A 26,851-nucleotide genomic window follows, 5' to 3' on the forward strand; every position below is an offset into this window, starting at 1 on the left:
TGGATCTGTAAACATGCATAGAGGATGTACAGTAAATGGTATCTTTAGTTTATCTTTGTAAAAGGATACCTGTGGAGGGTTTTTCCCGAAATGGATTTAGCCTGGAATGAAGCCCTGTAACTGGGCAAAATAAATTATTCAATGGAAAAGCAATTATAGCATAACAGTAAATTCACTAGTGAGGAATGTTGAAAGTGATTCTATGGGAAATAACAACATTAAAACCATCTCATTGATTAGATAAGCAGACCAGCCTCTGCTGTTATTAGAAAACCATCAATTGCTTTCACATGAATATAAACCAAAGCACCACAGAGACACAATCAACCACAGGAATGACTATTAACAAACAGCCAACTTGTTAACAAATCAAAGTGCCTCACCTTGTTATTTATTTCTGGCAACATGCTGCTTGAAATCAGCCGCTCGACAATCCAAACACAGAGGATATAGATTATAAAATCCAAGAAGCAGTCATTGTGTCCTACTCTGTCACTCAAGCCTGAAAACCAAGATGCACTTTTCCAAAACTTCGCGAAGAGAATCGAACTGAATCGACACTGATGAGTACAATCCCGATGACTGATCAGAATCAGAGACCCAAGCCTGCCGTACTCCCGGTTTTACGCGCACGAGATAAATGCGCTGTCGTCAGAGAGAGGAGATTAGCGCGAGGGACAAGCTGTTGAGGGTCTCTGCGCCTTGACGCGGATACTAAGACAGAGAAGGAGCCACCTGTTCAGGTTTCTGCCGCTGACAGCTGGGGCTTTCCCGATATAGATGGGTTTTTTATCCGTTTGCTGTCGTCCACCTACACCATGCTGTGTGACTGATGCGCTCTCCAACACCGACGCTGCACGTCGTGCATATCGTGGCCACACTCAGTTTACAGTAACTGTTATGTAGCTACTCGCTATCTCACACTGAGCTCAGCAGAGCCTCTGCACAGTCAGAATAGTGTCAGGCAAATATAATCTTTCTTTCATCAAGTCAGAAAAGTAAATCTGACAATTCCAGCGAAGTGTTACATATCTCGGTAACGCTTTATATTAAGGTCCTTGTAATAACCATTAATTAACAATTGATAAGGCATTGTTCTCGCTTTAGATCCCTTTAGCTGCAAAAAAACATAGTTAACTGTTAACAAGTGCATCGTTAACTTATAATAGATGAGCAATAAAGTATATTTTAATATCAATAAGCAAACAAAAGATTAATAAAGGCATGGCAAAGACATAATAGGTGGGTTATGGGTGTTTGTAATGCTATTATGAAGAATGATAAGATACTCATGAGGCTTTTAGTAATGTTCTTATTATACATCTCGGTAACGCTTTATATTAAGGTCCTTGTAATAACCATTAATTAACAAGTAATAAGGCCCTTGTAAGTCCTTACAAGATGCTTATTAACATTATTGTATGTTTATAAGCTTATATAAGTGTTAATAATGGCATTACAAACACCCATGACCCACCCATTATGTCTTTGCCATGCCTTTATTAATCTTATTTTGTTTGCTAAATTGATATTAAAATATACTTTATTGCTCATCTATTATAAGTTAACTATAAGTTAACTATGCTTTTTGCAACTAGCGGATCTAAAGCGAGAACAATGCCTTATTACTTGTTAATTAATGGTTATTAAGGACCTTATTATAAAGCGTTGCCAATATTTCAAGTGCTTTAGCTCTTGAAAAAGCTGCAATAGCCTATATAAAAGAAGAACATAGCTTCAGATGAGGATCTCTTTTAAGTTGGGTGGCATTGGTAACAGATGACATATATTATTAGCTGTTTTTTTTGTTGTTGTTGTGCATGTTAAATACGAGCTTTGGAAGAATACGCTCCCTTTCTCTTATAGAAGTCCATTCAGATAGGCTACGTTTAGTGTAAAAGAAAACAGATTGCTTTAAAATGAAGACAATAATAATCAAACTGAAAAACTCAGACTGACAACTTTTTGTCACACGCAGAGAAACTTTTATTTAACTGGTCTCTTGAGATTCAAATGTTTATTTCATACAGTAATCCTTCACAGACATTCAGACTAAATCCAAGGCTGAATGTTCTCAACCAAGAGAATGGGCAACAGAATAGACACTACACTGCTGACACTACACTACTCTTAAATATAAAAATGTTTGAGATAGAATCTACTTATTTTGATCACATTAAATATAATCTTTATGTGTATGTAATTCTAAATCAAGAGAATTTTGAATGAATCCAACACAATAGAATTAGTCTGTTAAGTTGTTATTAACTGAACTTGTAACATAGTTAGATTTAATAAATAATATTGCATGCAATCTGTTGCCTCAGTTTAACTGAGCAGCTACTGTTTGTCTTTTTTTTTTTTACAGTGTACAGCATCAACACTGTGTTGTCATTCTGATGCAAATATAAGAAGACCTTAGTTTTCCAGTGACTAATCCCCACTGCAGGAAACAACTCAGTTGCTCCGTGCAATGAGGAGCACAGAACAAGTACAGGACATGAAAATGATTAGATGACAGCTGTTGTGTAACAGCGGTGTCCACTTCAGTAATCAGCCTCAGGACAGGATGAGCAGCTCTCCAGGAAGCTGCACCTGCCCTCCTTATTCCACTCTCCTAATCTAGTATGTTGTTGTGTTTAAGATGTTGGCCTCACAATAAAAACATGATGAAGTTAAATCAATGGAGCTAGATCAGACATACACTGCAAAAAAAAGAAAAGTTGGGTGAACTAAAAATTTCAAGGCAACAAACTTCGATAAAATTTTAAGTTGGACAATTAAACTAAATATTTAAAGTTTTGTTTTTGAGTTTGCTCAACTCTGAATTTCTCTGGCACGATTGTAACGCCGCTATGAATGTCAGCTAATGTTGTGACCACAATTTTTAGTTAGCATTGATACGCTAATGGCTACTCTTGTAGCTGTAACAAGCAGCGCTGCTAGCATCAGTTAGCCGCTAGCAACAGTTAGCCGCTAGCATCAATTAGCCGCTAGCATCAGTTAGCTGCTAGCTTTCGCTAATGACCGAATTTCACAACAAAGAAATAAGAGTTAGCAGAACTATTGTCCCTTGTTTTGAACCCCAACTTAAAGATATAAGTAACAACAACTCACAAACTTGTTTTAGAGCAGACAACTGGCTTCCTTTGTTGTGCTAACTTACATTATTGCCCTCAATGTCAATAATTTATATTTCCAAGTTTTACCAAATTAAATCACTGTTTTAGGCCAAAAAATACAAGTCGGCTTTTTTGAAGTGTAAGCCTCTGTTAACAATCATGCAAACTGGATGATTTTATGATTGTGATTAGCCCCTGCTGGTGGAGAGGCCCTTCAGGAGAATGGGGATACAGAAGGACAGAGGTGGGAGGATTATTTAAACCTGCCCTGATTAATAATGAGAAGGGCCACAGCAGGAGGCATTCATTTTATACAACCTAGATTACAACCGGGGCAGAACCCACCAGCTTGTATATTTGTTTGTAAAATGCTGCTGTGATACATTTTTAAACAGAATCAATCATCATTTTGTATCTCTACAGTGCAGAAAGTATAGTCGATATGATAAATTATTGTAAAGACACTACAAACTTAGTTTCAAGGGGACATATTTAGCAAATTTCCAGGTTCATATTTCAAGTGCACACTGCAAAAAAGCCAATTGTATTGTACAAAGTACAATTGTAATTGTATTTTTTTTTTGCCTAAAACAGTGATTTGAGTTGGTAAAACTTATATAAATTATTGACATTTAGGGCTATAATGTAAGTTAGCACAACAAAGGAAGCCAGTTGTCTGCTCAAAAACAAGTTTGTGAGTTGTTGTTACTTATATCTTTAAGTTGGGGTTCACAACAAGGGACAATAGTTCTGCTGACTCTTATTTCTTTGTTGTGAAATGCGGCTAGCGGCTAACTGATGCTAGCGGCTAACTGATGTTAGCGGCGCTGCTTGTTACAGCTACAAAAGTAGCCATTAGCGTATCAATGCTAACTCAAAATTGTGGTCGCAACATTAGCTGACATTTCATAGCGGCGTTCGTGCCAATTCAGCACATTGCAGAAGTTAGCAGAAGTAAGGAAGATATTACAATGTGAAATTATAAGTTAGTACAACTCACAGTTGAGTTGACAAAAATGTGAATTCAGAGTTGAGCAAACTCAAAAACAAAACTTAAAATATGTAGTTTAATTGTCCAACTTAGAATTTTATCGAAGTTTGTTGCCTTGAAATTTTGAATTCACCCAACTTTTCTTTTTGTGCAGTGCATGCTTTAATATATATAAAAAATGTTTTTCACACTGTCTGAATATATCTGTATTCACCCTCTTTCTGAAACCCTCCTCCCAAAAAGTTCAGTCTATTCTCATTGGCTTGTGAGTTAAATCGAGCGCACCTTTGCAGAGGTCAACATATTGTAACGTGTCGGGGGAGGGAGTAGGGAATGTTTCCCAGAATGCTTTGCAGCACTGTGTTCTTACATGTAAATAAGGGTTTGGAAGCAATCAAAGTGTTAATGACATGTTAGGTTTGTTACACAGGTTACATTAATGTCTAGTTATTTATGTTTGCTATTATTTATTGTTGTTTTGAGGATGAGTCAGAGAGCACCATTAGAGCAGCTATTCTCAACCTTGGGGTCGGGACCCCAATTCGGGTTAAATTGTGTTAAAGTGTTCATGTGTTAATGTGTTTTTGATCACTTAATGTCTTTTTTTGGTGATTTTGTGTTTGTTTTTTGGTCATTTTGTGTCTTTTTTTGATCATTTTGTGTCTTTTTTGGTCATTTTGTGTCTTTTTTTGATCATTTTGTGGTCAATTTGTGTCTTTTTTGGTAATTTTGAGTCTTTTTTTTTGTCATTTTGTGTTTTTTTTGGGTTATTTTGTTTCTTTTTTGGGTCATTTTGTTTCTTTTTTGGGTCATTTTGTGTCTTTTTTTAGTCATTTTGTGTCTTTTTCTATCAATTTGTGTCTTTTTTTGGTCATTTTGTGTCATTTTGTTTCTTTTCTGGTAATTTTGTGTTTTTTTGGTCATTTTGTGTCTTTTTTGATCATTTTGTGGTCAATTTGTGTCTTTTTTGGTCATTTTGTTTCCTTTTTTTGGTCATTTTGTTTCTTTTTTGGGTGATCTGAACTGTGCGTGTGAGATTCTGTTCAGTGAGCGGGGGTCACGGACAACATGCATATTAAATTGGGGGTCGTGACTCAAAAAGGTTGAGAACTACTGCATTAGAGAACTGACTGTTACATTTTGTGACCCTCTGCCTCTTTCACTTATATAGTGAGTCTTAAGTCTGTTATGTGACTGTGTTATGATAAAGTGACATAAAAGTTCAGAGCTCATCTCTCTGCGTCTTGCTTGCTAACCATATCTTGCAACAATATCTTCATGAATGCGTTAGTATGATTTCCTATGACATAAAGCTATTTTGTTGGTTATGGCTTCAAAACTACTTGTTTAAAGTTAGGAAAAAATAACAGGATGAGGCTGAATATAACTGTATACATACATAACTGTGAGACACAGTTACATCATTGACATAGAAAACAACTAAATAAGTTTCCAATACAGCTTCAGTCTCCTGGGTTGAAATCTGTATGCTACATAACCAGACACAGCTTTGTGGGATAGGCACACAATTCAGTATATTAATTAAGTAGAACTAACTATGAACAGTTCATGAGAAGAGTTGGCTGATAATATAATTAGCATGTCTGTTTGCTTAATATCAAGCTATACTGCTAAATTAGCTTAGAGTACAGGGGAAACGTCTAATCTGTCTTGGTCCAACAGCAACAAAATCAGCAACAGCAACTCCAAAACTCACAATAAACACATTATATATTTTCTGTATGATTATTTCTTGGCAAGGATCAGTCATTTTGTGTAATAGAAAGACTAGCTAGACTGTCTATAGCTTTATATTTAGCATTCAGATATGAGAGTGGTATACATCTAACTCTCAGCAAATAAGCAAATCTCCCAAAAATATGAGAGTTTTCCTTTAATATTGGAATAAAATTGGTATACAGATAAAATGAAAAGTGCAAGTCATGGTGCAGCTCAGAACTATCCTACAGTATCTTTAGCATGTAGCAGAGATCAAATAGTGTAAGTCAGCCACAGTTCACCTGGGAGAGCTATGCTGTGTGCATTTTGTCACCCAGGTGACAATGCACTGGTGAGCAAAACGATGCAGATACAGTACATATCACCATGGCAACTAAAAGTAAATGTAACAAAGCGCCACAGTACATGTTCACAAGGAGGCTGCTTCCAGTGAGTGATTCTGAAAACAGACACTAAAGTGGTCAGGAAATAAAAAACAAACCCACACTGTAACAAATTGCTGTAAGAAAACAGCCAAATTGTGACAGTAACATACTGTTTTCCATTAAAAAAGGTATTATACTGTAGAAAACAATGCATTCTGGGCAATATTTGTAGGTAGTTTGCCGTTTCCCATAAAATACTGTAATATACCGTAAATAGCATTGCATTCTGGGAGTTATGGTAGAATCAACAGCGGTGAGGCTGAGAAAATACGTAAAGTTGCTGTATTTCTAGAGGAGAAATTCAGCCAACTCTGGTCTTTACTTTCTTGGAACATCCATTTTAATCCTGCATTTCTTCAGCAAATCACAGCGTAAGTTGAACTATGTTTTATTTGTTAGATGATGTTTGCAGTATCAGTATTTTACTGTCAAATCAAGGAGATACAGGATTGTACTGCAATTCAGTATGTGGTTTTATCACAGTAACATACTGTAAAGTAGATGACAGTAAGGGAACTGTACAATTAACAGTAGAATGCTGGCAACCCTGCTGCCAGTATTTTACTGTTACTTTACAAGACAATTGTTGACAGTGCAGAAGAAGGACAGCATGTGAGTGGGCATGTCAACAGGATTTGGGTGTTAGGGAATGGACAATAAGAAAAAAATAGTGATGTGGTGCAAGGTTATAATAGTTTTGGATTTTTCATTAGTTTTAGTTTTAATTTTGTTGTGAATTTTTGTTTTCAAATTCAGTTAGTTTTAGTTAGTTTTTAGAGTGGGTTTTCTAGTTTTAGTTTGGTTTTTAGTTTTTGAAAATGCTTAGTTTTAGTTTAGTTTTTATTAGTTTTAGTGTTAGTTTTATGGGCTATATGTTGGGTGCGTGATTCAAAGAGGTCATAATAAATGTTTCCTTTATTTCCTTTGGTTTATCCATCTCAGCCCCAATAAGGTTATTAACTCTTACAGTTCTTGATGTTTTGAATTTTGGTTCCAGTCTCAGTAAACATATTTACCATGTGTTGCATGTTCAAATAAATACACTGAATTATGAATGAAAAAAGTTGACAAAAACCAAAACTAAGGACATTTTCACTATAATTTTAGTTAGTTTTAGTTAGTTTTGTAACCACACAATACAGTTTCAGTTAGTTATCGTTTTTTTTAAAACTCTAGTTTTTATTTTTATTTCAGTTAAAGAAAATGTTTTTTCAATTCTAGTTTTCGTTATTTCGTTAGTTTTCGTTAACTATAATAACCTTGGTGTGGTGTCCCTTCTTGCCTCCGAACATACCTCAGGTTGGACCCTCCTGTTCCTGCCCCAGCAGCAGCCCTGCAGGACGCTAAAACAACAGCAGGCAGACGAGGTCCCGTCTCCCCACATAGCACATCTGCCCCATGCTGCCACCACCGCACCCTGAACCCCACCTCAGCCTCCACACGTCAGCCAGAGGGGAGGAAGTTACTCAGCAGTTCAGAGATCACATAGAACCAGTTGGAAGCAAAATGAGGATGATGATGATGATGATGCCAGGCCTGCATTTCCTCCTGCCTTTAGTCTAGAAACTTTAAGTCATGGTGTTGCTTCTTGACTCCATTGGACAAAATCCGGTTCTTCTTTAACTAAACAGAGCTTTGATTTTGCAAAGTTCAGTTCAGCTCACGTCCCGTCTTCAAATCCTGAGAAAATGAATGACTTAACGCAGAACTTCCTGTGGTTCTTCATGACCGTCCCCTTTAGTCTGCATCATTATGTTCATATCAGGTTACATTGTAGTTGTTGAGACCTCGGCGCCCCTTTGTTTTTTTCCTGCTTGTCAGGTTCCTCCAAAGTATTTTTTCTTTGCTCCGGGATACAGACAGAGTAGAGAGGCAGGCTGCAGACAAACAGTGAGAGGATGCTGTTGCTTTGTGCTGTTGCCATAATCGGTGAGGGAGTGCTCTCTGTCTTTGCTGCTGCCAGTGACGTATGGATGGGACTCGACTAGGGAGCCATCCTGAGCCGGAGACACAGCAGCAGGGGCCTGGCACTTTGCTTCCTGTAAAGGAGGCCTCTGGGAGCGCAGGTTGGGAGAGTAGTGGGGGGTGGGGGTGGGGGACATAAGAGAGAGAGGTATTGTAGATACAGATCTCATCATCCTCCCAGGTGGGCTCTTCATGGGGCTGAGGAAGTCAGACAGGCAGGAGGTGCAGCTCTAATGGGCCTCCCATGTGGTTCAACACACGTCTGTAACTTTCCTCTGCCTTCTCGTTTGCCACTGTATCTTGGAGACACCGTTAGAGGGGCTGTCACCCCCCCTCCCCTCCCCCTACATCTCTTCTGCCGTTCTCCACCTGCTTTGCTGCTACCACAAACCCCAGCGGGATGCTACAGTCATGCTGACAAATAGTGTGTAGGTGAAAGCTTATCCCACAACACCCTGGCTGCCCCTGGCCTCCTGCCTGCTGCACACAGCAGCAGGGAACTGCAGAGTCCACAGCAGCCAGGACACAGTGGCTGAGTATAAGCTATTATACATAGTCATAGGAGAATAAAGCTTTATAATAAGGTCCTTAATAACCATTAATTAACAAGTAATAAGGCATTGTTCTCGCTTTAGATCCGCTAGTTGCAAAAAGCATAGTTAACTTATAGTTAACTTATAATAGATGAGCAATAAAGTATATTTTAATATCAATAAGCAAACAAAATAAGATTAATAAAGGCATGGCAAAGACATAATGGGTGGGTCATGGGTGTTTGTAATGCCATTATTAACACTTATATAAGCTTATAAACACACAATAATGTTAATAAGCATCTTGTAAGGACTTACAAGGGCCTTATTACTTGTTAATTAATGCAGCTATTCTCAACCTAGGGGTCGGGACCCCAATTGGGGTCGCGAGATGATTTCTGGGGGTCGCCAAATCATTTTGGAAGTCAGCTCTGTCTCCACTGTGTTAAAGTGTTCATGTGTTAATGTGTTTTTGGTCACTTAATGTCTGTTTTTGTTCATTTTGTGTTTGTTTTTTGTTCATTTTGTGTCTTTTTTTGATCATTTTGTGTCTTTTTTGGTCATTTTGTGTCTTTTTTTGACATTTTGTGGTCAATTTGTGTCTTTTTTGGTCTTTTTTGGTCATTTTGTGGGATTTTTTGGTTATTTTGTTTCTTTTTTGGGTCATTTTGTTTCTTTTTTGGGTCTTTTTGTGTCTTTTTTTTGGGTCATTTTGTGTCTTTTTTGGTCAATTTGTGTCTTTTTTTGGTCATTTTGTTTCTTTTTTGGGTCATTTTGTGCAAACAAAATAAGATCAATAAAGGCATGGCAAAGACATAATGGGTGGGTCATGGGTGTTTGTAATGCCATTATTAACACTTATGTAAGCTTATAAACACACATAACATAACATAACATAACATAACATAACATAATGTTAATAAGCATCTTGTAAGGACTTACAAGGGCCTTATTACTTGTTAATTAATGGTTATTAATTAATAAAGTTATTAATTACCTCTCTGTATCTCTATATTTATTTTTGCTGATTAGAATAACTGTGTGAATTAGAATTGACACAGTTAAACATGCCACATCAGTAGCCATTTTTAAAAACAGTTTAAAAACCTATCTTTTTTCAACAGCATTTAGTTGAACTGCACTGCAAAAAAAGAAAACTTGGGTGAACTCAAAATTTCAAGGCAACAAACTTCAATAAAATTTTAAGTTGGACAATTAAACTAAATATTTTAAGTTTTGTTTTTGAGTTTGCTCAACTCTGAATTCAGATTTTTGTCAACTCAACTGTGAGTTGTACTAACATTGTAATAACTTTTAATCCTTACTTCTGCTAACTTCTGCAATGTGCTGAATTGGCACGATTTTAACGCCGCTATGAAATGTCAGCTAATGTTGCGACCACAATTTTGAGTTAGCATTGATACGCTAATGGCTACTTTTGTAGCTGTAACAAGCAGCGCCGCTAGCATCAGTTAGCCGCTAACATCAGTTAGCCACTAACATCAGTTAGCCACTAACATCAGTTAGCCGCTAGCATCAGTTAGCCGCTAGCTTTCGCTAATGACAGAATTTCACCGCTTTCCCGCATTTCACAACAAAGAAATAATATTATTTATCAGAACTATTGTCCCTTGTTGTGAACCCCAACTTAAAGATATAAGTAACAACAACTCACCAACTTGTTTTTGAGCAGACAACTGGCTTCCTTTGTTGTGCTAACTTACATTATTGCCCTAAATGTCAATAATTTATATTTCCAAGTTTTACCAACTTAAATCACTGTTTTAGGCCAAAAAATACAAGTTGGCTTTTTTGCAGTGTGTGTGCGTGCGTGTGTGGTTGTGGGAGTGGGTGTGCATGTGTGAGTAAGTAAGTGTATATGTGGTGAATATGGCATAGCTTGCCTACCTGAACTCTTCAATTAATTTGCTTTTTTTTTGTTTGTTTGTTTTTTAATTGTTTGTTTGTTTTTCTGTGTTCTGTTTTGTTTTTTTAACTGTAATTATGTATGTACATTGTGAAGCACATTGAGTCTGCCCTGTGCATGAAATGCGCTCTATAAATAAAGTTGAATTGAATTGAATAGAATTTACAGGAGGAGGAAAATGTGTGATTAAGTACCAATCACTTCACCTCTCTACGTCAAGGTATAGTGCAGTCTTCATACCAAAGGACAAGGCCTCTCAGTGTCTACAAATATCTGACATGAATTCTGCCCTTCTACCAAAAATAAATCTGTTCATCACCTTGTTTTGGTGACGGGAAAAATGTTGCTATTTCTGTAGCATGAAGCAGCAGTCTGGTGTATTTCATTACTGCCCTGTCAGCCATTCTTGATGCTTATATAACACAGAGCGGCAGCTACTGAATCTCTTTTCTTCAGATTTCAGATTTCAGATTTGACTTTATTAATCCCACAATGGGGAAATTTCTTTGTTACAGCCGCAAAGTTTCACACAATTTTTAAGAATAGATAAAAAACTCATCTTGTAAGGACTTACAAGGGCCTTATTACTTGTTAATTAATGCAGCTATTCTCAACCTTGGGGTCGGGACCCCAATTGGGGTCGCAAGATGATTTCTGGGGGTCGCCAAATCATTTTGGAAGTCAGCTCTGTCTCCACTGTGTTAAAGTGTTCATGTGTTTTGTCACTTAATGTCTTTTTTTGGTCATTTTTGTGTTTGTTTTTTGGTCATTTTGTGTTTGTTTTTTGGTCATTTTGTGTCTTTTTTTTTATCATTTTGTGTCTTTTTTTTGGTCATTTTGTGTCTTTTTTTTTATCATTTTGTGTCTTTTTTTTGGTCATTTTGTGTCTTTTTTGGTCATTTTGTGTCTTTTTTTTACATTTTGTGGTCAATTTGTGTCTTTTTGGGTAATTTAGTGTCTTTTATTAGAAATTTTGTGGGGGTTTTTTGGTAATTTTGTTTCTTTTTTTGGTAATTATGTGTCTTTTTTGGTCAATTTGTGTCTTTTTTTGTGTTTTGTCACTTAATGTCTTTTTTGGGTCATTTTTGTGTTTGTTTTTTGTTCATTTTGTGTCTTTTACTGATCATTTTGTGTCTTTTTTGGTCATTTTGTGTCTTTTAAAAAAAAAACAATCTAAGAAAAGACATTTAACAATATACAAAATATACAATAATAATAATAATAATATACAACTTAGTGCAAATTAAGTGGAGAATGTGCAGAGTGCAGATAATATGCAAAAAATGTTCAGATTGTGCTGGTGTTGTACAGTCTTATGGCAGCCGGAAATACAAATATGGGGTTTTTTAATTGACAATAGTTAATCCATGGATCTAATCCCAACAGGCGTCCCAGGGTAACACCTTCCCCACGTGTTTGAAGTGTTATTCCTGATCTGGATAGAGTGGACAGCAGGTGGTTGAACACCTACACCGAGCCAGATGAGAATCAGTCACAGCAGAGCCAAGTGACCTGCTCTTAAAGGACCATAACCCGGTGCCTTACATTCTGTTGGGTGGTGGCTAATCGCTGGCAGGTGCCAGACGTGGCAAACTGAAGCGAGGTGCACGCTGCCAGCCAAAACAGACAGCATCAGAGTCTCTTTTCCATTTGGCAGAGAGGAGTGTGGGTAGTTTGACCTGGCTGGCAGGTGGACTGCAGCATCTGCAGTTTTAGAAGCAGAGCCGGCTTCTCAGTGACAGTATGTCACCATGAGAGATATAGCTCGAGTTCACAAGTTGACACTAGCGCACACACTTAGACACACTCACAAACAGGCAATTATATGCTTACACGTGACAAGTTAATGGTGCTTGGCAATAGAAGTCAGCAAAGAAGAGCAGATTAAGAAGATGTCCCCTGAGTCTTTCATCCATTGAGCTATCTATGAATGGACATTTGGCGGACCAAGACTTAAAGGAACACTTCCCTCTAATTACATATAGAGATAAAGGCAATTTAAAGTCTGTTTACCCAATTGTGGACATGAATATTGAGTTTGAGTTTATTTATTTAAAACAGGGACAATACATATTAATGAACATATACATGTTAATATGCAAGATTATAGCCAACAGCTAATTTCCATCTTTAGTCCCTTTGGTAGGTTGATGTCAATACCATAACATAACAATAAAATCAATAAAACATCGATAACAACAAGTGGTCATTGATATGAATATGGTCATTGATTATTAATGGTTGGTTTCTTTATATTGTTGTATGTTTTTTAAACACTGTATGTATGATATGACTATTTATGATTAATGCTTTTTATTTTTGTTGTTTTGTGATTTTAAAAGTCTTATATGTCTGATATGCAACCAGGGCATCATTGAAAATGAGACCTCTGTGTTAACGGGTATTCCCAGGCTAAATAAAGGATAAATGAATGAATGAATGAATGAATGAATGAATAAAAATATATATACATCCATCAAAACTGGAGCCTTTGCCATAAATGGGTTATTATATTTAGTTTAGTTTAGACCATCTAGAACTAATGTAATAATGATTGTGACAGTGAGTGTACTAAAAGAAAACTCAATCAGCTGTTATTAGTGATAAGTAGTTACAATCAAGTGAAATTTTGAATGTTTTGCCCTGATTATAATCCTCATTCTCAATGAAAAGGACTGAGTGATTCTGTGTGAGTGTGCGTTGAAGTAAATGTGTGTGTGTGTGTGTGTGTGTGTGTGTGTGTGTGTGTGTGTGTGTGATTGTAGTGGACACAGCTGAAAATTAAGCAGGGCTCAGGCCGAGCCAAATCCCATTAGCCATGTGGAGAGGCTCAGTCATGGTGAAGACGGTGAGACAAAAAAAACAGGTAACGCTTTATAATAAGGTCCTTAATAACCATTAATTAACAAGTAATAAGGCATTGTTCTCGCTTTAGATCCGGTAGTTGCAAAAAGCATAGTTAACTTATAGTTAACTTATAATAGATGAGCAATAAAGTATATTTTAATATCAATAAGCAAACAGAATAAGATTAATAAAGGCATGGCAAAGACATAATGGGTGGGTCATGGGTGTTTATAATGCCATTATTAACACTTATATAAGATTATAAACACACAATAATGTTAATAAGCATCTTGTAAGGATTCACAAGGGCCTTATTACTTGTTAATTAATGCAGCTATTCTCAACCTTTGGGTCGGGACACCAATTGGGGTCGCAAGATGATTTCTGGGGGTCGCCAAATCATTTTGGAAGTCAGCTCTGTCTCCACTAAGTGTTCATGTGTTTTTGGTCACTTAATGTCTTTTTTTGGTCATTTTGTGTTTGTTTTTTGTTCATTTTGTGTCTTTTTTAAATCATTTTGTGTCTTTTTTGGTAATTTTGTGTCTTTTTTTGACATTTTGTGTCTTTTTTGGTCATTTTGTGTCTTTTTTGATCATTTTGTGGTCAATTTGTGTCTTTTTTGGTCATTTTGTTTCCTTTTTTTGGTAATTTTGTTTCTTTTTTGGGTGATCTGAACTGTCCATGTGAGATTCTGTTCAGCGAGCGGGGGTCATGGACAACATGCATGTTAAATTGGGGGTCGCGACTCAAAAAGGTTGAGAACTACTGAATTAATGGTTATTACAAGGACCTTAATATAAAGCGTTACCAAAAAAACAGAACAAACTTAACACAACTTGGTGTCCAGCAACAGTAAATAATATAATAATAATACAAGCCAGTGTTTGATTGTAGCAAAGCTCTGTCCAGGTCCAAATGGAATAATTCACATGTCACAGTCCTTCATTAAATGTTTGCTGCGTAGCTTCAGTGAGGAACATTCTGTACTAATGTAACACACCCACACACATATATGTATATATGTATCTATACATATATCGCTATGTGGGTCAGCTCTTCAGTGAAATGTAAATGGAGCTACTGTGTTAGAGCAGAGGGTGACAACAAGTGTTTTGATGACGCATGCATGGTAAACATGGATAAATACCTGTGGCAAAAATAGCACAAATGAATTAAATGTAAATTGCAAACAATAAAAATGCCATACTAAAATTTTAAAGTTATTTTGAACTACTGATACTCCCAAATAAGGCTGCACTACATTGGGGGATTTGATCACATCAAAATGTATTGTATTTTGATAATAAAGTAATTGTTTCGATGATTTTTTAAAAGAAAAAATGCCAACCATTCTCTGATTTTGGATTCTCAAATTGTTAATTTTAACACCACAATGATCCATTACACTGTAAAAAAAGATAAACAATAGCTACTCAATAAAATTGAGGCAAAAGATTGCACGCAATATTATTAATTAAATCTAACTATGTTACAAGTTGAGTTAATAACAACTTAACAGGAAGTGCCTGTCAATAAAAAACTAGACTAATTCTATTGTGTTGGATTCATTCAAAATTCTCTTGATTTAGAATTACATACACATAAAGATTATATTTAATGTGGTCAAAATAGATTCTATCTCAAACATTTTATATTAAAGTTACTTAAACAACTGCCTCAAAATCAAGGACGCATTTATATTTAATACATTTTATCAAATATATTAAGTAAAATGAAATGACTACAGAATAATTTATTACAGTGTATAATATTATGATTCTGCTAAAAAAACAGATTTTTTTCTCAGTCTTTATTTCATTAAAAAAAGATATATATATATATATATATATATATATAATTGTAATAATAGTACAGTATATAATATATAATATAATATGTAATAATAAATAGTAACAATATAAATAAAATAAAAGTAAAAAAAAAATTATAAATAAAATAATATGATATATAATATATAATAATAGTAATAGTAATAATAATAATAAATAAGGCCGGTATAATAATAATAGTAGTATATTACAGTATATAGTAATAATAATAATAGTAATGTCAATAGTAATAGTAATGTCATTAACTAAGATGAAGACATTTTCCCCATCGTTTATAACCACCTTTAAGTGTTTTGTTTATGTGTTGATGGAGGTTGACCTACTGTACCACTTCATATTTGTGTCAACAGTTCCTGCAGTCAGGACCACCTACATACAGAGAACACATAATCCTCTCGTGCTTCATAATACGTGACACATCACTTCATGTCGTGTAATTACAACAAACAGACATATGAGAGCTTCCTGTCTGTGTTCTTTATCAGACAGAGACCCAGACTGTCACAAAAATTGCCAGAATTGGGCCACGTTCCCTGGCTTTATTCAGCAGATGATTGGGCCGCGGTGGTATTATAAACAATAGCCTTTTTCCATTTCCTCAACTGTAAATCTGAAATATTAATCCCTCGTGTTTAAGGCTAATCTAAAATACAGACAGACCTAATCTTGTGCTCCAGTGCTAAAACAACTTAATGCAATTCTGGGTCACATTTTTTTCTTTTCATCTCATGCAGTATCACCCAGAAAAACCTCTTGCACACACTGTAGTTATAATTCTGTGCTCAAATTAATAAGGAAACTCTATTCCTGCCGTTTGCTATCTCACCGTTTCTCCAGCCGCAGAGAGATGCAGCCTTCAAAGAAACATGACCTGGAAAAATGTCACTGATACAGCGCTTTCATTTGTCCTTGTCTTGATTGATTTTTTGCTCAGCAATTTTCTATTACAATGGGAAACCATTATGCGTATAAAACATGCCATTAAAGTTAGAAAAATGGACACTGCAGGTGAGGCAGTTGGATCATAGTGTTGTCAGGTAGAATGGCTGTGAAGTAGCAATATAAAAAAATATCAGAAGTTATTTGATGTCCTGACTGGTTTCAATAATATAACTATTAAAAAGAGAAGAAGATTACTTTATTAATCCCACAATGGGGAAATTCAACCTCTGCATTTAACCCTTTATCCTTTTTTACACACAAGTGAACACACCATGCAAGGAGCAGTGGGCAGCACATTACTGCACCCGGGTGACAAATGTTCAAATTAAAATATTACATAAGATCAGTGAAAAAAATAAAACCAATTTCGTTGGGCTCCTTTTGCATGAATTACTGTATTAACATGGCAGCACATTACTTAAGGAGCTGTGCAGGAGGGTTAGGTGCCTTGCTCAAGGGCACTTCAGTCCTAGACCTGTCAGTACCGGGATTCGAACCGGCAACTCTCCAGTTGCAAGCCCAATTCCTAACCTCTAGGCCACAGACTGCCCTGTTATTGCATCCCAGCCTTGCATAAAAACAACATATATAATAGTATAATAACAGGTATAAAGCTACAACACAATCAGTGTTCTTTTTTTCCAAAATTCTCAGCTGTGGAATTCTTACCTCATTAATCATTCTTTCATCTAAGATCTGCTGCTTTCCTTCCCTGGAATGAGACCCGACCCAGGGTCCCATGGCTGGCTCTGCAGCAGGACCTTACTGTTCTTTCAATGCAACTGATCAGATGGAAATAATTGTGCATGTGTGTGTGTATCAGCCCCATAATCAAAATGTGTGTGCGTCACAGGTTTCAGTGCTAAATATGCTTACAACACTGCATACTGTGATGCCCCTATCATGTGCAGTGCGGGTGTTGACCTGAATGCCCCAGAATGACTCTGCCCTGCCAGCTCTGAGAACCTGAGGATGGAGGAGGTGCTCACATGCAGACAGGCCTGTGAGTGATGACGGCCTGGCATCTCTAGGTCCACGCACCTCATTCTCAAATGGCTCGCATGTTGCCCCCAATGAACCAAAAACTCTAGGCAACACATCTCATTTTCCATTTTTATCTCTCCAAGAATTCACCCCCTCTCTATTTACTTACGTCAAATCATCCTGCTGTTGCTATAGCCAGCTAAAGCAGCAGGCAGCCTGTTTTCCACCATCCTGCTCTCTGAAACTGTTTGTCTCCTTGCTCCTACAGGTGATGGGCAGTGGCGGACTCAGAGGGGTGGCAGGAGGGGCGACCGCCCCCCCTCATGCCTCCGTGGTTGAAAAAGCGCGCTAAAGTGCCCTCTAGAGTGGTGAAAATGAGAGAAAGTGCCTTATTGGCTGCCCTTTACACGTGCAAAAAATTATTTGGTGCCCTCTAGGGTTCCCCTTTATACAATAAATCAGCTATTCTCAACCTTGGGGTCCCGACCCCAATTGGGGTCGCGAGATGATTTCTGGGGGTCACCAAATCATTTTGGAAGTCAGCTCTGTCTCCACTGTTTTAAAGTGTTCATGTGTTAATGTGTTTTAGTCTTTTTGGTTATTTCATGTCTTTTTTGGTCATTTTGTTTCTTTTTAGGGCCATTTTGTGTTTTTTAGGGCCATTTTGTGTCATTTTGTTTCCTTTTTTTGGTCATTTTATGTCTTTTTTTTTGTCATTTTGTGCCTTTTTTGGTCATTTTGTTTCTTTTTAGGGCCATTTTGTGTCTTTTTTGGTCATTTTGTGTCTTTTTTGATAATTTTATGGTCAATTTGTGTCGTTTTTGGTCATTTTGTTTCCTTTTTTGGTCATTTTATGTCTTTTTTGGTCATTTTTTCTTTTTAGGGCCATTTTGCGTCTTTTTTGGTCATTTTGTGTCTTTTTTGGTCAATTTGTGTCTTTTTGTGGTAATTTTTTTTGTCATTTTGTGGTCAATTTGAGTCCCTTTTTGCTTAATTTTATGTAATCTTTGGTCATTTTGGTCAGAGAGATGTTTTAGTTACTGTCTGCTTCATTATTTGTCCAAAATTCGTCGTATCAATTGACTTTGTATGATCTGAACTGTGCGTGTGACATTCTGTTCAGTGAGTGGGGGTCACAGACAACATGCATGTTAAATTGGGGGTCGCGACTCAAAAAGGTTGAGAACTACTGCAATAAATGATGATGATGTGCCCTCTAGAGATTCTATAATACGGTATCACCCGACTGTGAATAATGTTATGTGAGATGTTTGCTCTCATTTAGCTCTCAAAGTGCACAAAATAGATGCATTTTACTTAAAAATGTACAAATTTTCTCCCGGGGGAGCATGCCCCTGGACCCCCCTACATGGTTTGGTTTGATTCTTTTAATTGTCAGTAGCATATCATTAATGACTTTGATCTGGATCTCCTTTTAACTTACTGCTAATATTTCATCATACATGATGCATCATAGCTTTTTGCATGCTGGTGGGCCCATGTTGTGCAGAATGTGCCCTTTTATTTTTTCGCCCCTGCCCTTCTAACAGTCTGAGTGCGCCACTGGTGATGGGCAAAGGTTAGCTCTGTCAGCCAGGTAAGATGAGCGTTGTCCGCCCTTCTTTTGACCCCATAAGCACCGACTCTACTGTCACCTTCCACAACAACCTCGCAAGGTGATCTGCTTTTGTCGCCACCTGGATACAAAAGACCCCGTGTCCGAGCCAGACTGACAAACACAATACACTGCCTTCAAACTGTAACAATTAGTGCAAATTGCAGGACTTAATCTGATGACACATTTGGCAGATGTGGACAATGAGGACTGAAGCGCTTGTTGTCTTTGGGTGCCAAATACAAGAGGCGATACTGTTCCACACGGTGTCATGAAAACACAGCGGACTGTCGGTAAAGGAGATCCGTCTTAGATTCTAATGGCTTTATTATCCGAGGCTCAGGTGTAATCTTCCCAACTAGCATTCAGGCCTTTCTCATTCAGCAGATGCTACAGGTTTATAGTGACACACTCTGGTCTGTGACACCAACACAGGCATGACTACAAGGTTAATCCTGATTATTATGATCAGTTATGTAACACAATTATTAGTCTTCATGATTGGAGGAAATTCATTTCCCAGTAATATAAATCTCCTTAAACATTCTAACATATTTTAAAGGTATAGTATGCTAGTAACTTTTCACAATGTTTTTTTTTTAAAAAAACCCAGACTTATCATATATACAGTCATGGAAAAAAAAAATATTAGATCACCCTTTTTCTTCAAATTCTTTTTAATTTTAATGCCTGGTACAACTAAAGGTTCATTTGTTTGGACAAATATAATGATAACAACAAGAATAGCTGATAAGAGTTTAATTCAAGAGCTGATATCTAGCCATTTCCCATGGTTTTCTTGATAATAACCAAAATCATTATCAACAATCAGACAGTTTTATCAGACAAACAAACAGTTTTAATCAAGGTAATGGTTCATTTATGGTAACGTCACATTTGTCACGGTTAAAAGCTGCGTGAATGTTAGCCACAGCTCAGAGCCCTTTACCTTCAAAATCAGTGTTTCTCTGATTTTGAAGCTACTTTATTGAATGTTTTTATCGGTTTTTAATAACCATGTCCATTTGCATTGAAAGGAGGGGACCTCTGCAGCTAATTGGTCGACACTGTAATAAATTATTCTGTAGTCATTTCATTTTACTTAATATATTTGATCAAATGTATTAAATATAAATGCGTCCTTGATTTTGAGGCAGTTGTTTAAGCAACTTTGATATAAAAATGTTTGAGATATAATCCACTTATTTTGATCACATTAAATATAATCTTTATGTGTATGTAATTCTAAATCAAGAGAATTTTGAATGAATCCAACACAATAGAATTAGTCCGTTTTCAATTGACAGGCACTTCCTGTTAAGTTGTTATTAACTCAACTTGTAACATAGTTAGATTTAATTAATAATATTGCGTGCAATCTGTTGCCTCAATTTTATTGAGTAGCTATTGTTCATCTTTTTTTTTTTTTTTTTTACAGTGTACTGGTAAAAACCTGCTGAACAATAAACACTGAAGGAAACCAGGAGAAATTGACTACAGTGTTGCAATTGTGGACAACAACTCCTATGATCCCACACTTCTTGCCAAAAAGTGCATTTAAACACCACAAGCTCTGGTGAATGTAATATAATAGATGATTACCCGCGGGAACTGAAACAGATATCAAATATGACTACATAAGGTTAATTGCAGAATTATATTTAATATTCAATCAAACTGCTTCTGGGTTTGACTAATATACAATTGACTGGGAGATGACAAACTTTTTTATAATTTTTTTTATTTTCATAGAATGTTCATACAAGCACAAGGCTCATTTTATTATGCTAATATTGTTACTCACATTACTGGTAATTTTAGTTCTAGCATTTGCTAGTTTAGATTCAATGGTGGTAACATTTGCAACTTGCCTCCAAAATGAAAATATTATTATATTAATACCATGCATGAAGGAATCAGTGAGCCTAATAAGGTAACAACAACCAATCCTCTTATTATATAACAATATTTTATATAATAATACCTCACATATTATTACACAACTATGCTCCTGAGCCTATGGAGATGGAAGGAGAAGGTGCGACGGGGGAGTACGTTGGCATACCCTGTTTAGCAGCTCTGCATTGCATGACTCACCATTAAAGGAAAACAGACGCTTCATGCAACCAAGCCAGGCACTCATTAACAAAACTCCCTGGGTGGCTGTTTACCCAGCATTCTTTGGAAATCCAATTAATGTTTATCAGACTTTGGGAGTGTCTCAGTCCAGCTCTCCTCTCTGGAGCACCTCCTCACCATGGAAACATGCAGCTGTGACACGGCAGCAGAAATAGGCTGAGCCTCGACAGTATAAGGCCAAATGCAGCCAAGTCCAGTGTGGACCAGTGGGAGGGATAACAGTCATCCACAGCAGAGAGGATGCTGCCATGCCTCGGTCTATTACTGCGCTACACAGAGACTCACATGTTCAGAAACATTGGCCATGTGACGGCCGTGAAACCAGCCAGAGGCCTTTCTGTGGGTGCACATGCATAAACATGGACTTAACTTAAAGTGCACATATGGCTGCACAATCTTATGCACACACGTGCAGAAGCAGAAATAAGTAGAGGGCTGATTAGACAGGATGGCATTATAATGCTGATAATATTCATGCACAGTGTGCGGCAGTGTGAACCCTGTGCTCGGTAACACTGATATCAGCCTGTAATTCAGCAGAGGTGAGCTCTCTCTCTCTAAATGACCGCCTTTAATTCAGGGGGTCCGGTGTCAACAAAGGACAAAGCTGTGATGAGAAACCCTATCAGGGGCAGGGTTCATCAGAATAATGGGGAGGCACGCTCCCTATTCCACAGTCTGTGGGGGTAAAGGCTGGGCCAGGTGTATAGGTCGGCCCTGATAAACAATACTCTAAAGCAGGTCATGAAGTTAGTGCACAAAAATATAGAGGTCATGATCTCATTATGTGATTTATATATATATATATATATATATATATATATATATATGTGTGTGTGTGTATATATATAAAAAGTATAATTATGCATAAAGGCTCCTACACTGCAAAAAAAAGAAAAGTTGAATGAACTCAAAATTTCAAGGCAACAAACTTCTATAAAATTTTAAGTTGGACAATTAACTAAATATTTTAAGTTTTGTTTTTGAGTTTGCTCAACTCTGAATTCTGATTTTTGTCAACTCAACTGTAAGTTATACTAACTTATAATTTACATTGTAATAACTTGTCAGCTAATATTGCAACCAATATTTTTGAGTCAGCATTGATACGCTAATGGCTACTCTTGTAGCTGTAACAAGCATCGCCCCTATCAGTTAGACGCTAGCATCAGATAGCCGCTAGCTTTCGCTAATGACCGAATTTCACCGATTTCCTGCATTTCACAACAAAGAAATAAGAGTTAGCTATTGTCCCTTGTTGTGAACCCCAACTTAAAGATATAAGTAACAACAACTCACACACTTGTTTTTGAGCAGACAACTGGCTTCCTTTGTTGTGCTAACTTTATCATTATTGCCCTAAATGTCAATCATTTATATTTCCAAGTTTTACCAACTTAAATCACTGTTTAAGGCCAAAAAATACAAGTTGGCTTTTTTGTAGTGTATATGCCAGTGCAGACCAACAACAGTATTAATATTTTGGTATTAATCTATCAAGCTTAGTCTTTGGCAAATGGACAAATACCCCAAAATAAGTCACCTATGTCCAAACAACATAATGCATTCCTCTATCAGGAGGCTCTGAAAGCACGATCTGTTATAAAAAGAAGGCTTCAATGCTGAAGGTGGACTTCAGCAGTGAGTCATATTGTGTAAAAAGCTACAAACATAAAAAAAACCAACACTGCCTGCTGTAAGCTGAGGGCACTTCACTTCTTGAAGGGGTGCTGTGCATCTGCTGAGCTCAGCTGCTTGCGTCTGTGTTTTGCAATGACGCAAATGCTCTCTATTGATATCCCAACTTTGAAAAGGGAAAATCTTTGAACTGACACAGACAGCGTGGAGTCCACTCAGAGAGTAAACCCTAACAGCTTCAAATGATGTCTCAGATGCAGCTCTTCCCAATTTCTCACTGAGGTTCAAAGATTTTTCAGCGTTCTTATCTTGAGCTTCTTTGGGCTTAACAATCTGTTGGCAGGGCGACTGCTAATAAATGAGAATATCTATGAGAGTGAAAACTTTTTTAAAGAGATCAAAGTAAGCACAAGGACCATGATGGGATTAAGCATTAATAAAGTTTGGCAAACACACCCTGCAGCATTCAGTACTCTGCATACAAAACAGAGCAATAAAGTTTGAGCTTGGTTTGGACTCTATATTTTACTGACAACGGCCATGATGCTTATTATTGTTGTTGTGACTCATCCTTTTCAGTGGATGATTAAAATCCCACCCTCTCTATCACACACTCAAAAGAAGCCATTCATTCATTCATTTGTATTATCTGAGTCGGATGTCCGTCATGTCCCATATTCCCATGCTTTCTACATTGTGTTTCTGCCCTATTCATCTATTTCCTCGTCAAACCATCTCTCATAAATAAAGCCGGAATAAACACTGAGCCCAGGTAGCTTTGGAGAGAAGTAAACAACCAGCAGGGTTCTGCACAATGTTTCACATCAAATAAAAGGGATTTAGTCTCTCCTGCTCCACCGGCTTGTCTCATGTCAAATAGGCCCAAACTGTATTCAAAGTTTAATCAACAGTAAGTAGAAAAGTATCTATAGGAGCTCAGTGTGGGAGGTCTGAGGGGCTTTGAATCACTCTAATCCCTCCATGCGGAGAGAGATCCCTGCTGTGTGAATGTGTCCATGTAGGGCAGAGCTTAAAGCTGTGGAACTCTCCAGGAAGAGGAGATGACATGGTGTCAGTGAGCTCAAAGAGCACAGATAAAATATATGTCCTTAGAATGGCTCAGGGTTGGGCAGTTTTGCTCTCCAAACATTTTGCAAATAGGAACAGGGCACCTCTCTCTGATATTTCAGTGGTGCAGGCCAAGAACACCACAAGGCAGAGTATGTACCCTAATAAATCTCATCTGCTGAGTGCACACAATCACCTAAATAACATTTATTTAATGGCCTACAGATCAACACAGGGTGTACGGTTGCTTGGAGGCACACAAAAACATGGCCACCACTGTAGTAATATACTGAAGCTGTCAGCATGGCAAGAAAAAAACCCCACATGCCTATTAAAGACTTAGTAACCAGGGGATACATTTATTAAGAATGAATAGATATCCTCCTACCTTGATCAGCAGTGGAAAGGTGCCTTTTCTCTCCTTTAATAGTTTTTCCAGCTTAGTTTTGGGGCCAATTCTGTCAAAAGGAAAAACCTGGGCTTAATATGACAACAAATAAGGGATATTACATAACATTATGCATGGAAACTATTTCTTAAATGATGCCAAAAGTTTTTGAGTCAGGGTTCAAAAATAATATCTTGTACATAGCAGCTAATGTTGACCTTGCTGCCCTTGACCTTGCATGAGGTGGCAGGGATATTAAAAGGCTCAGAAGACATTCATTTCTGAGCTGTTTTTTTTTCTTCTTATAGACATCTACAGCTGTAAGATAAGGAGCCTTATCCATTCGAGCAGAGTTTTGAATAAACCACACTGACACCTTCTGGGCAAATGTTGGCTTTCTTATCAAACACTGAGCTCTGCACCTTTTATGGAGGTTTGAAGTCAGTCAGTTAGTTTCCGGTGCTAAACTACCACTGTTGTCATGTGTTTCAACAAGTAAGATAATCGTATGTGACGCAAAAATAAACACATTTAGCTTCACGACTCTTTTAGTCTGTAGGCTACAATGCGAAATTAATTATACCTAAGACTAAAAAGAATGCAAAACTGCAGTGTGAAACATAAATAAACTATTAAAACGTAGCCTAACTTACTTGTCCACAAACTTACAGCATAATACTGCACTTACCTTTTTTCTGAGGATTTGTTCGGCGCGCTCATGGTGAAATAAATCAACAAGGTGGCAGTGATGATGAAGCGCTCGTGTGCGACATGCCAAATAGTTCCTTTGAAGTGTCCGAGCCGGTGCTGACACACAGCTGACAGCCACCGGATTATCCAAAACACAATGGCTGTTATTCTCGCTAAACTAAGTACTCTATTTGATTCTCCTTTTTTTTTTTCTGACGCAGCTTTCAGGCAGGTGCTAACGTGCGTGCTTGCGCGCGCGCGTGTATGAGCGAGGGGGAGAGGGAGTGAGCGCGAGACAAAGGGAGAGAAGGACACCCACGGGGCTATACATTTTCCACATGCTGTGTAGATGTGGCATTGCTTTAACAAGCCTGAATGTCCAGTTTAATTTGACAGCAGGTAAACTTCCATGCGTGCATGAGCTTAGATGTTTTAACATTTGTGTTCTCTGAAAAAGACATTGCTAATATCATATTAACCCTTAATAGGGCACTCACTGAAATACTTGCAAATTCCACATTTCAACCCTAGAAAATATTGGAGGATATTACATACCGCCAGAATGTGTAAAAAAAAAAAAAAAAAACATACGGACCCGGGGGAGTAGGACAATATTTTGAGAAAAAAGTTACAAATTTATGAGAAAAAAAATCTCAAATTAATGGTAAAGTTACAAATTTATGAGAAAAAAATCTGAAATGAATGGTAAAGTTACAAATTTATGAGAAAAAATCTGAAATTAATGGTAAAGTTACAAATTTATGAGAAAAAAATCTCAAATTAACGTTAAAAAAAGTTACAAATTTGTAAGAAAAAAAATCTAAAATTAATGGTAAAAAAGTTGACGAGATTAAAGTGTCAAATCCACGAGAAAAAAATTTGCAGATTTATGAGATTTAAAGTGGTGAATCTGCGAGAAAAAAAGTTGTTTTTTTCCCCACTTTTTCTCGTAAATCTGACTTTTTTCGCACAGATTTGCCACTTTAAATCTCTTAAATCTGCATCTTTTTTCTTGTAGATTTGCCACTTTAATCTAGTAACGTAGCCTGATCTTTGCTGATTAGCTGGAAGAAATCCATGTGGTTCTACAACCTCACAGAGAGACATGGGGATCCCATTTTGATATCCACTGAAGTTACCAAATATAGTTCTTCGTCTGATAAAGGGTTAACAATTAGAGGTATCCCAAATGTTTCAACATTAACATTTTAATATAACATAATAGTTATTATGGCTTTTTTGCGGAGGTGGGGTAGTGCACTATAGGCCCGTGTGGCCCTGTGGCCCAAGCTTTTGTTAATGCAGATGTAAACATGGAATTTAAAAAAATCTTCCTTTTCTTCTTCTTTTTTTAATATGTACCTAGGCCATTTTGACACCAGGAGATAAAGCGAAAGATGGATGTGTCACAGTTTTTTGTATCAATTGAACATATCAAATTGAATATGGTGATATGTATATAATGACAATACTGGCCTATTATAAAAAGATTTAAAATGGCAAAGTTATACCTGCCTTCTCTCAGTCTGTCTGTGATTTGAAGCTAAAAAAAAAACTAGATTAGATTGGAAAGCACTCCTGAAAGCAACTGCAATGGATACAGTGTGAATCTTTCATGAGGGATTTGTCTCTGTATTGTGAAATAAAACTCTGCGTTATCCCCGAAAAGTCCAAACAGAGCTCTCCCAATGACTCAGAGGACACTCAGACTCCAGATAAGTTTTCCTTCAAAAGTTTTCAAACTACATCTACAAGCTCATGTTATATAACATGTTGAGTTGAGTTGTTGTCCAGTAGGGGGACGGAGGTTTCTTCACACACTGCAAAAAAGCCAACTTGTATTTTTTGGCCTAAAACAGTGATTTTTGTTGGCACAACAAAGGAAGCAAAGTTTGTGAGTTGTTGTTACTTATATCTTTAAGTTGGGGTTCACAACAAGGGACAATAGTTCTGATAACTCTTATTTCTTTGTTGTGAAATGCGGGAA

At 37.0% G+C, this 26,851-nt stretch overlaps 1 protein-coding gene across 3 annotated transcripts in view; it reads right to left on the minus strand.

Annotated features, from left to right (window-relative positions):
* dyrk4 (dual-specificity tyrosine-(Y)-phosphorylation regulated kinase 4) overlaps window positions 1-24,999 on the minus strand; it is a 43,875-nt gene extending 18,876 nt beyond the window's left edge. Inside the window, exons 1-2 of one of the 3 annotated variants that reach the window (XM_059334701.1) lie at window positions 24,863-24,999; window positions 24,175-24,244 (exon numbers count right to left, since the gene is read on the minus strand). In XM_059334701.1, coding sequence (XP_059190684.1) covers window positions 24,175-24,244; window positions 24,863-24,894 — 102 coding nt within the window. In that variant the 5' untranslated portion in view covers window positions 24,895-24,999. Of the gene's footprint in view, window positions 1-383; window positions 1,000-7,572; window positions 7,945-24,174; window positions 24,245-24,862 lie in introns of those variants that run through there. The other 2 variants (XM_059334702.1, XM_059334703.1) reach the window with 2 other exon arrangements.
* Window positions 25,000-26,851: the final 1,852 nt, after the last annotated feature.

Source organism: Centropristis striata, chromosome 6 (genome assembly GCF_030273125.1).
Source record: "Centropristis striata isolate RG_2023a ecotype Rhode Island chromosome 6, C.striata_1.0, whole genome shotgun sequence".
Lineage (NCBI taxonomy): Eukaryota > Metazoa > Chordata > Actinopteri > Perciformes > Serranidae > Centropristis > Centropristis striata.